This window comes from Tachyglossus aculeatus, chromosome 17 (assembly GCF_015852505.1).
Source record: "Tachyglossus aculeatus isolate mTacAcu1 chromosome 17, mTacAcu1.pri, whole genome shotgun sequence".
Taxonomy (NCBI): Eukaryota; Metazoa; Chordata; class Mammalia; order Monotremata; family Tachyglossidae; genus Tachyglossus; species Tachyglossus aculeatus.
The window spans coordinates 15,147,180-15,162,695 of NC_052082.1; the positions used below are offsets into that span (position 1 = coordinate 15,147,180).

Genomic DNA, 15,516 nt, shown 5'->3' on the forward strand with positions numbered 1-15,516 from the left:
TTGATTTGTAAATGTAGCCATAGAAGTTCATTTTTTTAGTAAAGAAAAATCTACTGGGATTACTTGCATTCCTTTCATTGCAGTTCTAAGCCTACAATATTTTTCCCCGTAGAGATGAAATGCAATTGTTTTTCCTCAGCATATTAGAAACGTGACTGCCTTTCCAGTTTTGCTTTTCCCTCTCTGCTGGCTATTGTAGCCAAGTGCTTGTTCATGCCTCTCAGACCCCCCTCATTACCCCCCTTTCTCTTCTTTTCTCCCTCTCCCTCCTGTTGGGAGACTTAGTTCTCTTGTATGGGAATAACTTACTTTGCTTACACCCAGAGGAAGCACGCCTGGCGCTTTTATTTATTTTCAGTCTTTGAGGGGAGAAACCAAGAAACTGTAGGTGGGTGCAGGCATGTATCTTGGGGGGAGAGAAAGAGAGACAGAGAAAAAGAGAGCGAGAGGGAGGGAGATCAACAGACGAGGAGCATTCTTCATGGGTTGGGCTTAAGCTTATGAAAGTACGAATGTATTAAAAAGCCTCAACAGGGATTTGCCGAGCACGAATTCTGAGGGGTGTTAGTCATCCATTATCCGCTTCTATTTCTGCAGGTTCTGAATGATGCCTGACGCTAGTCTGTGGGCTAGCCCTCACAGCCCCTGTCATTGTGGATCGAGAAAGAACACGAAGGTCTAAGCGGCTCACCAGGGCCGAGTGCCGTACAGGAGAGAGCGACCTAGCCGGCCGCAGCTTCGGCTTTTCGGACGGGACAAAAGTAAAGTGCAGCCTGAAACAGCCAGAGAAGATTCTCCCGAGGGATTTTTGGAGCCACAAGCAGAGGCGACGAGGCAGCGCCGTCCACCTTCCTGATTTACTGTGCGTCACCTTCCCAGACAGTTGGGCTGTCAAACACGGTCGGCCGCCTGCCTGCAGAGCACCAGAACGATGAAGCAGTGAATTGATACCGCCGTTTCTGCCTAATCCTAGCCAGAATCACAGCCGACAGAGCAGCCCTGCCCTTTTTCTCTTCCCTTAATCGGGCTGGGAGCAGCAGGATGGACATGGCTGGCCTCGTTAGTAGCCTGCTAATGCTGTTCCTCGTTAGTCAGAACGGCTGCCTGGCCTTCAGAAGCCCACTTTCTGTCTTTAAGAGGTGGGTTTGGCGGGGAGAGGGGACTTGCATGCTCTCCAGAGGGGCGATCGCTCTCGGTACCGAGGGGGCGTGGTGTTAAAATGTTGTTCCAACTGAAAGGTAATTTCCTGAAATGCCGTGCAGTTGCCGTAACTTCTGGCAAACTGTGCCCCTCTAAAGCTTGTGGAATGATCCCAGGATATCAAGTAGACTTCCTGCCTTTTGAAACGCCAGTTAGGGGTTGCTCTTTCTCCTACTCATCGCTTTCTCCGGGGAGATATTCCTTAAATTCTGTGACAGTCATATAAACTCAGTTAACCTGTGATTTACCCAATTTTGAAGAGTAAAATGTTGAGAGAGATTTTGGGCCGGGAGCGTGGGCCGCGAGGGCCGGGAACTATGTATGCCAGCAAGTCACGTACAGCCCACTGAGCTGTTTACAAAATCCTCAGAATTAACCACCTCAAAACAGTGGTAATTCCCACACGGGGCTTTACCCGTGAAACTGTGCTTAGTAAACTGAGCAGTCTGCTTTGGGGCCGAAACCTGGCTTTTGCCAAGGGTCTATGAATCACCTTCCTAGCAAATCTTAAAATCTTCCACGATGTAGTTTCGGCACACAGGAAAGGAGCATTGGATTTTCTGTGACCAATCACGCACTTCATCTCCATGGATTTAAATCTCAAAAGTTTGAGCCTTTTTATTGTGGCCTATTTATATTATAGAATGAAGGTTTGAATGTATCCATATTCATCTTAAATCTTTTAAGTGGTTTGCTTTGATTTTTGCTTGTGAACCAGAAATACCCTCAGGTTTTTTTTTCCCCGAGAAGATTTCCATGCATGTTTTTATATTATTACCTAGTTAAAACATTTTAAAGATTTTTATCAAGTCTTAATCCCTGAGACTGGTTCTGATGGGATTCTAAGGAGATTCCTGAGGTAAAAATTCTGCTTTGGTGACTGAACTAAAACTCCTTTGTATTTGAGAGAATTAAAACTTGATTTTGTTCTAAGGCATAAAGAAGCCCCCAGGACATTATCCAGTGACTGTCTCGGGACACCCAGACCAGTCATTCCTCTGGATTCAACTGATTTTGCATTGGACATTCGAATGCCAGGAGTCACGCCTAAACAGGTGAGAGATTCAGGCTTACAGGGTCCATTGGATCTGTAGGTAACATCAAAAAGCAGTAACTGGAGTGGTAGTAACTTAAAAAAAAAAAAAACCCAAGTGGTCAACTTCATTTATTTCTTTGTGCAATCAAGCCCCCTCCAAGAGGGCCACGAAAAGTCTGCTTCAATTCAGATAGGCTTAGAATGTTTCGTTTTTCATTTGGCTGAGGTGGTTCTGTTTGTATTCATTAACTGAACCTCGAAAACTCCATTTTTGTGTTTCTCAAAGGAACAGTATTGAGATGCGGCATGCATGAATTAAAGTAAGAAAAATTATTCTAATAAAGCCAAGTGATATCCACAGCTGCATCTCAGAGATTAGCTCATTTAAATATCTCTCCATTTCAGCTAACTAAGGGAAGGAAGAAGCCAACAGTCCCAATGCAGTATCCCCGGCTTTCCACCGTTCAGAAAACAGGTGGTCAGTTGTGAGCTTTTGTGGTAGGAGGACTCTCCCACCGCCCCGGTTGCCGTCTAGGTTTATCGTGAGCTCAAGGGAGTAAAGCGTTGGATTTTCAGGCTTGTGGCGGGCTCAGACCCACTTCTGTTTTATTCATCTGGTGGTTCTTCCCAGACGAAGGAAACCAAGCAGCGGCGGGGTTTGTGTGCGCGTTAGAGATCGTACTTTCCTTTGGAAGGGCTGCAGAGGCATGGGAAGGACAGGATGTTGTTGAGCTGCAGGAGCCGATGACTCATTGTTGCAGATAGCATTTTTTTAGTTCCGAGGAAATGAAAGGATTCCAGTTGTTGGTGACTTGTCTCTTCCGACTTGTTCCTGAGAAGGTCCCCGGGGGAACCCCAGACATCAGGGGCCACGGGGAAGGTTCTGTTTGAAGATGTCGATCCCAGTGAAGAACTGCTCTGTTCAGCGTTGGTAATGCGCACATCCACATCATGGCCATGAAGTGATGACCATTTGACGGTCGCTTCAGAAATCTTTAAGTTAGGAAGATATGGCAGAAAATGAAATGGCACTGTCAGGTAGTGGGAGAAATAGCAGGTAGGCCAACAGGAAATAGTTGGAGGACCAGACTTGAGAGCGAACTTTATCCATGGAGCGACAATAACATGGAGTGAAAGCTCTTTTCAGGACTCTAATGAAGTTTTCCATTGAGTATTATAATTTCAGTGTATAAAATTAGTGCATGGGAAACGTACTCACAGCACTGAAAACATTTCCTCATTCTCCTCTTGCCCTTTCCGTTGCTGCCAACCCATCTTCTTATCTCCCCGCCCCTAACAATGTTTCCTCTATATTTTATCTTGGTGTAAATATCATAGCTATAATTCTATTTATTCTAACGGTTTTGACACCTGTCTACATGTTTTGTTCTGTTGCCTGTCTCCCCCTTCTAGACTGTGAGCCCATTGTTGGGTAGGGACCGTCTCTATATGTTGCCGACTTGTACTTCCCAAGTGCTTAGTACGGTGCTCTGCACACAATAAGCGCTCAATAAATACGATTGAATGAATGAAGCCGTTCACCTCTTTTACCGAAGGAGTTTGAAAGTCCTTTGAAATTGACATCCAGATACCAAGGGTATCTGGAAGAGAAGCAGCGTGGCTCAGCGGAAAGAGTGGAAAGGGCTTTGGAGTCAGAGGTCATGGGTTCAAATCCTGGCTCCACTACTTGTCAGCTGTGTGACTTTGGGCAAGTCACTTCACTTCTCTGGGCCTCAATTCCCTCATCTGTAAAATGGGAATTAAGACTATGAGCCCCCCGTGGGACAACCTGATCACGTTATAACCTCCCCAGTGCTTAGAACAGTGCTTTGCACGTAGTAAGCACTTAATAAATGCCATTTATTTTAAAAAAGGGTCCCAGGCTGAGTGCTTCTAGACTGTGAGCCCACTGTTGGGTAGGGACCGTCCCTATATGTTGCCAACTTGTACTTCCCAAGTGCTTAGTACAGTGCTCTGCACACAATAAGCGCTTAATAATTATGATTGATTGATTGATACAGCTCTGCTTTGGTCCTAAAGCCTACACTATTTTCTGTAATAATAATTGTGGTATTTGTTAAGCACTTTCCATGTGCCAACTGTTATAGTAAGCGCTGGGGTCAGTAGAAGATAATCAGATTAGGCACAGTCCATGTCCCTCGTGGGGCTCACAGTAAAAGTAGGAGGCAAAGTCTTAGAGTTTTAGGATCATTAATGTCCTCCGTGAGCTATGGTATCATCGCTTCATAAATAATGGGTACTATATATATTGTCCATATTGCCTCCAACCTTCACATTCTCTTTCAGGACAAAAGGTTCCCTGGAATCGCCAGCTTTGCCACATGTTTGTAATTCCCTCCCAGATTCATCCTGTTCAAATGTACAAAAGTTTCTTTGGTTTCCTCTTCCAAATATAATAATAATAATAATGGTATTTGTTAAGTGCTTACTATGTGCAAAGCACTGTTCTAAGCGCTGGGGAGGTTACAAGGTGTTCAGGTTGTCCCAGGCGGGGCTCAAAGTTTAAATCCCCATTTTACAGATGAGGTAACTGAGGCCCAGAGAAGTTAAGTGACTTGCCCAAAGTCACACAGCTGAAAGTTGGCGGAGCCGGGATTCGAACCCATGACCTCTGACTCCAAAGCCTGTGCTCTTTCTACTGAGCCACGCTGCTTCTCCACTGTCCCGCTATCACTGCTCCTTTATCGTTTCAGGACATAAAGTCTCCCTTCTCTCAGGTCTAGAGCCGTCCTGTCTGTTCCCATCAGACTAGTTTGGTTGGCACTTCTCTGTCACCGCTGCCCGGGCTCCTTCCCTCCCTCCCTCCTCTCTCCCGCCTTCTATCTGATGTCCTTTCAGCTAGGAAGGATGTCAACTCACTGATTCCAGAGCTGAAAAAGAAGGGTCCAAGCGCTCAGATAAAGGTCCCTGAGGTTTTGTCGGGGTAGAAATGAAGGGAGGAGCCCTAGATTCCTGTGAAGCAGCAGAGAGGCAGAATAAACATGCAGAGATGTTTAGACTGTGAGCCCACTCTTTTAGACTGTGAGCCCACTGTTGGGTAGGGACTGTCTCTATATGTTGCCAACTTGTACTTCCCAAGCACTTAGTACAGTGCTCTGCACACAGTAAGCACTCAATAAATACGATTGATGATGATGAGATGGCATATGGCCTATTCACGATTCCTCATGGGGCAACGATTCCCACCCAAATTTGCCTGTAAAAATCCATCACAGCAGACTTCTGTGGCTGACGTGGACGTAAAGCATTGAAGTTCGTCCACAGACAGGTCACAGAAGCCCTCTCATCCCCCTGGGTAAATGTTTATAAATGAAGTAAATAAAGAGCCCAGCACTATGCCTTAGTCTATCATCATTTCGCTCCCTTTGCCCCTGCCCCTTCCTTCTTTCTACCATCCTCTCTGTTCACAATGAGTGGAACTGATCGATTGATCAGTCAGTCGTACTTATTGAGGGCTTACTGTGTACAGAACACCATACTAAGCACTTGGGAGAGTACATTATATTCAGAGTCTGTAGACAAGTTCCCCGACCACAGTTTGCTCACGGTCTAGAAGGGAAGACAGACGTTAAAATAAATTATGGATTTGTACAGAAGTGCTGTGGGGCTGAGGGTGGGGTGAATATCAGGGACTGAAAGGATACTAATCCAAGTACAAGGGTGATGTAGAAGGGAGAGGGAGTTGGAAATGAGGACTTAGCCAGGGAAGACTTCTTGGAAGATATTTGCTTTGAATAAACATTCAAGTTGGGGAGAGTGATGGTGTGCCACATAGGAAGGGAAAGGGAGTTCCATGTCAGAGGCTGGACATGGACAAGGGGTCGTTGATCATCGGCAGTGTTTATTGAGCATCTGCTCTGGGCAGAGCACTCCAGTGCTTTGTACAGTGTACAGTGCCTGGCACAAAGTAAGTGCTTAACAAATACCATCATTATTACTACTGAGCATTTAGCAGAGTGCAGTAGAACCTAGAAGCTAGCAGATGGATGGAAGATCCCGTCACTCTGGAACAATGTAGATGAGACTTGACAGCTACACAGTATTTTACTTGTACATATCTATTCTATTTATTTTATTTTGTTAGTAAGTTGTTGGTTTTGTTCTCTGTCTCCCCCTTTTAGACTGTGAGCCCACTGTTGGGTAGGGACTGTCTCTATATGTTGCCAACTTGTACTTCCCAAGCGCTTAGTACAATGCTCTGCACACAGTAAGCACTCAATAAATATGATTGATGATGATGATGACGATAACACAATGTGGATGCTCGGCACCGATTAGCAATCAATCAATCAATGGTATACGTTGAGTGCTTAATGTGTGCAGAGTACTGTACTAAGTGCTTGGGCGAGTACAGTATAAAAATAAACAGGCACATTCCCTGCCCACAGTGAGCTTACGGTCTAGAGGGGGAAACAAACACTGAATATAAGCACTGGAGTGACTACAATACAATAGAATTGGTAGGCGCAGTCCCTGTCCATGAGGAGCTTAGACTACTTGGGGAGACAGGCATTAAAATAAATTCCAAGTAGGGGAAATAGTAGAGTGCTGTGGGGCCAGGGTGATGCAGGTGAAAAGACGTTACAGCTTTGTTTAACATCTTGATTTAGGCTTTGACGTTTTCTGAGCTGGAGTTCCTAAATAAAAGACGCAGAGAATAAAAGTTCGAAGACCATTAAGGTTAACCGATCCTTGATATTCATCTTGTTAATACTCATTCTGTTTTTCTAAAACAACTAAATTGTTATCAATTAGCAAAATCCTTTACGGAGGGGACCTGGGACATGAGGAAATTGCTTCAGGAGCACTGAATGGAAAGATTCTGAAGATCGATAGGGCAGGAGACTCAGCTGAGACGAGGTTGAGTAGAGGTGAATACTCTGATGTGAATGATTAAATTCCTTAATGTAAGAAGTCTCCACGTGGGGACTTCCGTGGAGTTTTAATTGGATGATTGAGAGCACCGTCAAATATGGAGAAACCCAGTCCTGCTGTAGTAAAAATGCTTTTGCTGTTGTAAAGAGGGTCTAAATAACCAGGACTTCGATGGCCCATTTCTCAGACTCCCAAATCCACAGCCAAGATGGAGTCATGGGGACAATTTATGTAAGTAGAGCATGAAGGTTTCAGTTGTCACATGTGACTGAAAGAACAAAAATCTCTTTACACTTCACAGAATAGCATGAGAAGCAGCTTAGCCTAGAGGAAAGAGCACAGACCTGGGTTCCAGTGCTGGCTCTGCCACTGTTTTTTTTCATGGTTTTTATGAAGCCTTAATATGGGCCAAGCCCTGCTCTAAGTGTTGGAGCATATGCAGGTTAATCAGGTTGAAGACAGGCAAGTGGTGGAGTTGGAATTAGAACTCAGAGCCTCTGGCCCCCAGGCCCGTGCTTTATCCACCAAACAGTGCTGCTTCTCTACTTGCCTGCTGTGTGAACCTGGGCAAATCACTTAATTTCCCTAAACCTTGGTTTCGTAGCCTGTAAAATAAGGATTCAGAACCTTTTGTCCCTCATTTGTTCATTGTCGTATTTATTGAGCACTTACTGTGTGCAGAGCACTGTACTAAGCACTTGGGAAGTACAAGTCAGCAACATATAGAGACAGTCCCTGCCCAACAACCGGCTTACAGCCTAGAAGGGAGACTCCATCAGGGACAGGGATTGTGTCCTGGGGACAAGGACAGGGAACCCAGCACTTATTACAGGGCTTGGCACATAGTAAGCACTTAACAAATGCCACAATTTATTATTTATTATTATTATTGTTATTATTATCAGAGCCGTGGGCATTGAAGCAAAATTCCTAGGTTGACTAAACAAAAAGAAGATGATATAGGTCTAGAAGAGTCTAGAAGTCCATACCAAACAAGTGAAATCTGTGCTTGTAGCTCACAAGATCGTCGGGGAAGAAATTCTCTCCTCACTCTCTTCCTCCCCTGAGCAGTTTCCTCTGCTTCACAGGGCAACAAAATTGTTATTATTGGATTCTTCACTCATAAATGTGTTTGACCTTAGCTTGGCTATCGCTTTAAGACCTGCTTTGAGAGCAGCAAACAGTAATTTCTCTCTGGGCAACTGTGCTTACCTAGTGCCTCTCTTTGAACTGTGTCTGTCACAAAGCAGTGAGTCAGTCAATCCCATTTATTGAGCGTTTACCAGAGCACTGTATAAGTGCTTCAGAGAGTACATTACAACAATAAACAGACACATTCCCTGCCCACAATGAGTTTACAGTCTAGAGGGGGAGATAGACATTAATATAAAAAAAAATCAGTGAAGGAGCACAAGAGAACTTGCCTTTTATGAGAACTGCCACAATCAGTAGATAACTGACAGATCCAAAGAAAATAGCCATCCCATCCAGGAACATCAGGATGCTAATGGATGATGAAAACGGCAGTCATCCGGAAAAAAGGACGGCATTCAAGGCATGTTGGTTTGGCCTGAAATGATGCAACATCACGCACTGAGCGAAACCAGACTACTTGATGAGGGCCAGTTGTTAGGGTCACCTTCCGGAGAGGCCTTCTTTCTTCAAAGAGACTTCATTCATTCATTCAATTGTATTTATTGAGCGCTTACTGTGTGCAGAGCACTGTACTAAGCGCTTGGGAAGTACAAGTTGGCAACATATAGAGTCCATGAGCACAGGGAGTAAGGGAGGATGGCGACTGGGAAGCAAGAGCCTCAGGGATGAAGGGGTTGGAATGGTGTTGGGATTGCCAGGGACCAGGGGAGCCTTCTCCTCCCAATCCACCCACCTTAACCCACAGTGAACATCTGGTCGTATTTCGGAATCGCTGCAGTGTGTCGGTCAAAATTTTTCAAACGTTTTCCTTTCCAGTGGTTGATATTGGTCATTGTTGGCACCTAAGCGCCAACCATTGGGGCAATGCGTTTTTCTTTCAGTCCATTGAAGATATTTACTGTGTACAGAGCGCTTGGGAGAGTACAATATAAAAAGAGTCGGAAGGCATGTCATATGCTTTTCAGGGGTGTCAGCTGGTCACTTATACCTCGGAGAAGACTGGGCAGGTGGGATCGCAAAAGTCAACCGTTCCCTCATCTGGAAAATGGGATTAAAATTGTGGGTTCCTTGTGTGACAGGGACCGTGTCCAACCTGATGAACATGTCTACCCCAGTGCTTAGAATAGTGCTTGGCACATGCTAAGCTCTTTATTACTCTATTTTACTTGTATATTTACTATTTATTTCGTTAATGATGTGCATATAGCTAATTCTATTTGTTCTGACGATTTTGACACCTGTCTACACGTTTTGTTTTGTTGTCTGTCTCCCCCCTCTAGATTGTGAGCCCGTTGTTGGGTAGGGACCGTCTCTATATGTTGCCGACTTGTACTTCCCAAGCGCTTAGTACAGTGCTCTGCACACAGTAAGAGCTCAATAAATGCGATTGAATGAATGACTGAATGAACAAGCACCGTTATTATTACTACCCAACCCCACAGCACATATGTACATGTCTTTAATTATATCATATAAATTTATTTATATCAATGTCTGTCACTGTAAGTATAGTGTAGACAGGGAATGAGTCTGCCAACTCTGTTGTACTCTCCCAAGGGCTTAGTACAGTGCTCGGCACACAGTAAGTGCTCAATAAATAGCGTTGATTGATTAATAATTGTGGTGTTTGTTAACGGCTTGCTCTGTGCCCAGCCCTGTACTAAATGCTGGGATAGATACAATATTATCAGGTCAGGCACAGTTCCTGTCCCATGGGAAACTGTGGAAACAGGCACAGGCCCAAGGGCATGTAGCAAGCGTGTTACAGAGCGGGGATTAGAACCCAGGTCCTCTGCCAGGCCTGGGCATTCTCCACAAGGCCACACTACTCCTTCAAAAAACAGCACTGAAATGGTGGAGCGGGCTTGATCTGCTTTGCAGAGGTTACTAGAGCCAGGGTTGTGCATGAGGATTTCTTATCAATCAGTCCTACTTAATGAGTGCTTACTATGTGCAGAGCACTGTACAAAGTGCTTGGGAGAGTATCCATTCAGTCGTATTTATTGAGCGCTTACTGTGTGCAAAGCACTGTACTAAGCACTTGGGAGAGGCTTGTCTTATGCTGTTCAATCGTCTCCGGTCCATAGCGACGCCACGGATGCATCTCTCCCAGAACGCCTCACCTCCATCTGCAGTCGTTCTGGGAGTGAATCCATAAAGTTAAAAGTACCGACGCGGTTTACCAATGCCTCCTTCCGTGCAGGAAACTTGAGTCTCTGCCCTCAACTCTTTCCCGTGCTGCTGCTGTCCAGCACGGGTGAGTTTTGATTTGGAGCAGATTGCCTTCCACTCACTAGCCACTGCCCAAGGTAGGAGTGGAATGGGTAGGCCTCTGCCTCACTCGCCTTCCCACAGCCAAGACTGGTACCAGAAACTCTCCAGGTGCGATCCTGAAAGGCCACTTGGGAGAGTACAATAAGCAGACTCACTCCCTACCCCCAATGAGCGTACAGTCTAGAGTACGATGAATCGGATTGGGTACACATGTTCCCCACCCACAAGGAGCTTACGGTCTAGAGTAAGGAATTATTGCTGTTATTCTTACGTCCAGTTTGTTCCCATTGACCCATCCCTGGGGTCATTTCCTTCTCCCCATCTGTTCAAAGAGTGGCTGAGCCACCGTGTCTACCTGATGGAGCGGAGGAGTGTGTGAGTAGCTGAACAGAGGGAAATGCAGGTAAGGAGGAGGATGGAGAACGATTATGGGGTTCCAGAAAGCAGAGCAAGTGAAAATGAGGGCTGTAGTGGAAATGTTGCTCAGAGCTTGGGAAAGCGGAACGCTAATGGACTCTCCATTCATTCAATCGTGTGTATTGAGCATTTACCTTGTGCAGAGCTAAGTGCTTGGAAGAGTGCAGTGCAACAATAAACAGACACACTCCCTGCCCACGACATGCTTAGAGTCTAGAGGGGACTGAGCAAGTGAAAATGACGGCTCTAGCGGAAATGTTGCTCAGAGCTTAGGAAAGCGGAGAGCTAATGGACTCTCCATTCATTCAATCGTGTGTATGGAGCGTTTACCCTGTGCGCAGAGCTAAGTGCTTGGAAGAGTACAATGTAACAATAAACAGACACACTCCCTGCCCAAGACATGCTTACAGTCTAGAGGGGACTGTGTCCGACCTGATTATTATTATAATAATAATAACTGTGGTATTTGTGAAGCGCTTACTAGGTGCCAGGCACTGTATTAAGCGCTGGATGGATAGAAGCATTTGGACACAGTCCCAGCCCCACAAGGGGTTCACAGTCTTAATCCCTATTTTCCAGATGAGGTAACTGAGGCACAGAGAAGTGAAGTGACTTGCCCAAGGCCACACAGCAGACAAGTGGCGCCTGGCACAAAGTAACCGCTTAACAAATACCACTAGTACTAAATAGAAAGCACCTAGGAAAGAGTAAATTTGGGTCTAGAGTGGCTCGGTTATTCGCTTGGGTTATACACCCTGTCAGCTTTGGAAAATGAAAAACATTCTGGTGGACAGAACCAGATTGTATTCATCACACAAAATGAACAGAGGGAAGGAAAACGATGGCAGGGAAATGGCATTTGCAGCCTCTAAGGCTGTTTGGTTCATTAGTAACGTTCCCTCCATTAGCTGGAAAATGACCGTTCACCACTGGGAGTTTAGAAGACATAAACAGAAAGACTCTTTGTAAAGTCATTTCTTTTCTTGAATTATTAATATTTCCTCTGAGTGGAAGTGGGAAAATTACAATAGAGCGGGTTGAGTTTACTATCTTTCAAAAACAAACCCCGGAACTTGGCAGGGAAATGGCTCATTGCAGAAGAGAGGGGATGGGGGGAAGGAGGAGGAGGGAGTTCAACCTTGCTCTGTGCTTACTGCTTTGTGAGCTGCCAGAGCGAAAACCAGTGAAAATCCAAACACCTGGTCCAAAGAGTAAACTGGTATTTCTGCTCCCTGGGCAGAACAGTAGTAGGAGTAATGACGGCCTGGCCTGATGGAAAAAAAACACAGGACTGGGAATCCAGAAACTTGTATTGGCTGAAAGTGGGTCCCTTTGCTGCCATTTGCCTCTTGTGTGACCTTGGACAAGTCATTTGACCGCTCAGTGAAATGGGAATTAAACATCCGTTCTCTTTCCGCTTAGACTGTGAGTGCTGAGAGAGGCAGGGAATGAGTCTGACCTGATTATCTTGTAGATAGAATGGCGCTTGGAACGTACTAAGTGCTTCATCAAGGACAACGTTATCATCATTGTTATTACTACTGGTATTATTGACTGTCTGCCGGGTGGAAGATCAGGGGGATTTCAGCCTGGGTATGCAGAATCGGCGTGGCTTGTGCATAGGACGTTTAGGGACGCAGCTATCCTGGAAACATTCGTTTGTTCATTTTGCTTTATGTATTTGTTAAGGGCTTATTGTGTATCACGCACTGTTCTAAGCACACTGGGGAAGATCCGAGTTTACCGGTTCGGACATGGGACTCACAGTCTGAGGAGGGTTTAATCCCCCATTTTGCAGTTGAGGAAACTGAGCCACAGAGACGATTAGAGAAGCAGCGTGGCTCAGTGGAAAGAGCGTGGGCTTTGGAGTCAGAGGTCATGGGTTCAAATCCTGGCTCCGCCAATTGTCAACAGTGTGACTTTGGGCAAGTCACTTGCCCATCTCTCATCCAATCCCAACTGGATTACTGCATCAGCCTCCTCTCTGATCTCCCATCCTCCTGTCTCTCCCCACTTCAATCTATACTTCACGCCGCTGCCCGGATCATCTTTGTGCAGAAACGCTCTGGGCATGTTACTCCCCTCCTCAAAAATCTCCAGTGGCTACCAATCAACCTACGCATCAGGCAAAAACTCCTCACTTTCGGCTTCAAAGCTGTCCATCACCTCGCCCCCTCCTACCTCACCTCCCTTCTTTCCTTCTCCAGCCCAGCCCACACCCTCCGCTCCTCTGCCGCTAATCTCCTCACCGTGCCTCGTTCTCACCTGTCCCGCCATCGACCCCCGGCCCACGTCCTCCTCCTGGCCTGGAATGTCCTCCCTCCACACATCCGCCAAGCTAGTTCTCTTCCTCCCTTCAAAGCCTACTGTGAGCTCACCTCCTCCAGGAGGCCTTCCCAGATTGAGCCCCCTCCTTCCTCTCCCCCTCTTCCCCCTCCCCCTGCCTTACCTCCTTCCCCTCCCCACAGCACCTGTATATATGTTTGTACGTATTTATTGCTCTATTTTACTTGTACATATTTATTCTATTTATTTTATTTTGTTAATATGTTTTGTTTTGTTGTCTGTCTCCCGCTTCTAGACTGTGAGCCCGCTGTTGGGTAGGGACCATCTCTATATGTTGCCAACTTGTACTTCCCAAGCACTTAGTACAGTGCTCGGCACACAGTAAGTGCTCAGTAAATACGATTGAATGAATGAATGAATGAAAGTCACAACTTCTCTGTGCCTCAGTTCACTCATCTGTAAAATGGGGATTAAGACTGTGAGCCCCCCGTGGAACAACCTGATCACCTTGTAACCTCCCCAGCACTTAGAACTATGCTTTGCACATAGTAAGCACTTAATAAATGCTATTAGTATTATTATTATTATTAAGTGACTTGCCTACCAAGGTCACACAGCAAGTAATTGACAGAGCAGGGATTGGAACTCAGTTCCTCTGATTCCCAGGCCCATGCTCTTTCTACTAGGCGGCTAGTTGGGCTACGGGTATGCGTTTTGCTTTGTGTATGAGAGATCCTGGGTTCACATCTTAGAGGAACCCGCGTTTTTAGGGGAAACAGCATGACACTGTGGATAGAGCAAAAGCCTGGGTGTCAGAAGCTAATGGATTTTAATCCTGGCTCTACCGATTGCCTGCTGTGTGGCCTGTGGCAAGTCACTTCACTTCTCTATGCCTTCATCTGTGAAATGAAGATTAAGACTGTGAGTCCCATGTGGGACAGGGACTGTGTCCCACCCGATTTGCTTGAATTCATTCAATTGTATTTTAATAACAATAATAATAATAATGGTATGTTTTAAGCTATGTGCCTAAGACTGTTCTAAGCACTGGGGTAATAATAATGTTGGTATTTTTTAAGCGCTTACTATGTGCCAAGCACTGTTCTAAGCGCTGGGGTAGATACAAGGTAATCAAATTGTCCCACATGGGGTTACAGTCTGCACCCCCATTTTACAGATGAGGGAACTGAGGCCCAGTGAAGTGACTTGCCCAAGGTCACACAGCAGACATGTGGTGGAGCCGGGATTCAAACCCATGACCTCTGACTCCAAAGCCCGTGCTCTTTCCACTGAGCCACGCTGCTTCCCCTAAATACAGGGTATTCAGGCGGTCCCACATGGGGCTCACAGTCTTAATCCCCATTTTCAAGATGAAGTAACTGAGGCACAGAGAAGTTAAGTGACCTGTCCAAAGTCACACAGCTGATAAGTGTCAGAGCTGGGATGAGAACCCACTTTGACGCCCAAGCCCGTGCTCTTTCCACTAAACCACACTGCACTTCTTATTGAGTTTTTAGTGTGTACAGAGCACTGTACTGAGCGCTTGGTCATAGCCACCCCAGTGTTTAGGATAGGGCCTGGCACATAGTAAGCACTTAATAAATACCACAATTATTATTATTATTGTTAAACTACACTGCCTCTCATGCAAGACAGCAACTCTGGGGTTCAGTGTCAGCTGGGAGTCTTCCAAAAGCTCTTCTGTCCTGAAGGAGCCAGCGCCTGGTGTCTGAGCGTCTCCCCTGCCTTCCCTGAAGACTCCTGTCAGCGGGGAAGTGGCCCGTGGCCCGAGAAGGGCCTGTCATCGAATGCCCAGTGCTGCTCGCCGGCAGGACTCCTTATCGTTGCCCAATCTAGGGCAGTCCTCTCTGACCCCCCTTTAACCACAGTTGTCCAAGTGAAATAGGGAATAGAGAGGAGTTCGTTCATTCATTCATTTAGTCAGTCGTATTTATCGAGCACTTACTGTGTGCGGAGCACTGTACTAAGCTCTTGGGAGAGTACAGTAGGACAGTAAACAGACACATTCCCTGCCTCTGCTGTAGTCTCGGTCCCATCCCATTGTGCCCGAACACCCGGGGCTGGCTGTATAATAATAATAATAATAATTGTGGTATTTGTTATAGTCTCGGTCCCATCCCATTGTGCCCGAACACCCAGGGCTGGCTCTATAATAATAATAATAATAATAGTGGTATTTGTTAAGCACTTACTGTGTGCCAGGCCCTGCACTAAGCATTGGGGTGGATGTA

The 15,516-nt window shown here is 45.9% G+C and overlaps 1 protein-coding gene across 10 annotated transcripts in view; it reads left to right on the top strand.

Moving 5' to 3' along the window:
- PAM (peptidylglycine alpha-amidating monooxygenase) overlaps nucleotides 1–15,516 on the top strand; it is a 210,373-nt gene that overhangs the window by 90,423 nt on the left and 104,434 nt on the right. For all 10 annotated transcript variants that reach the window (XM_038758978.1, XM_038758979.1, XM_038758980.1 and 7 more), the window contains exons 2-3: nucleotides 598–1,139; nucleotides 2,135–2,255. In XM_038758978.1, the coding sequence (XP_038614906.1) occupies nucleotides 1,042–1,139; nucleotides 2,135–2,255 (219 nt within the window). In that variant the 5' untranslated portion in view covers nucleotides 598–1,041. The remainder of the gene's footprint in view (nucleotides 1–597; nucleotides 1,140–2,134; nucleotides 2,256–15,516) is intronic.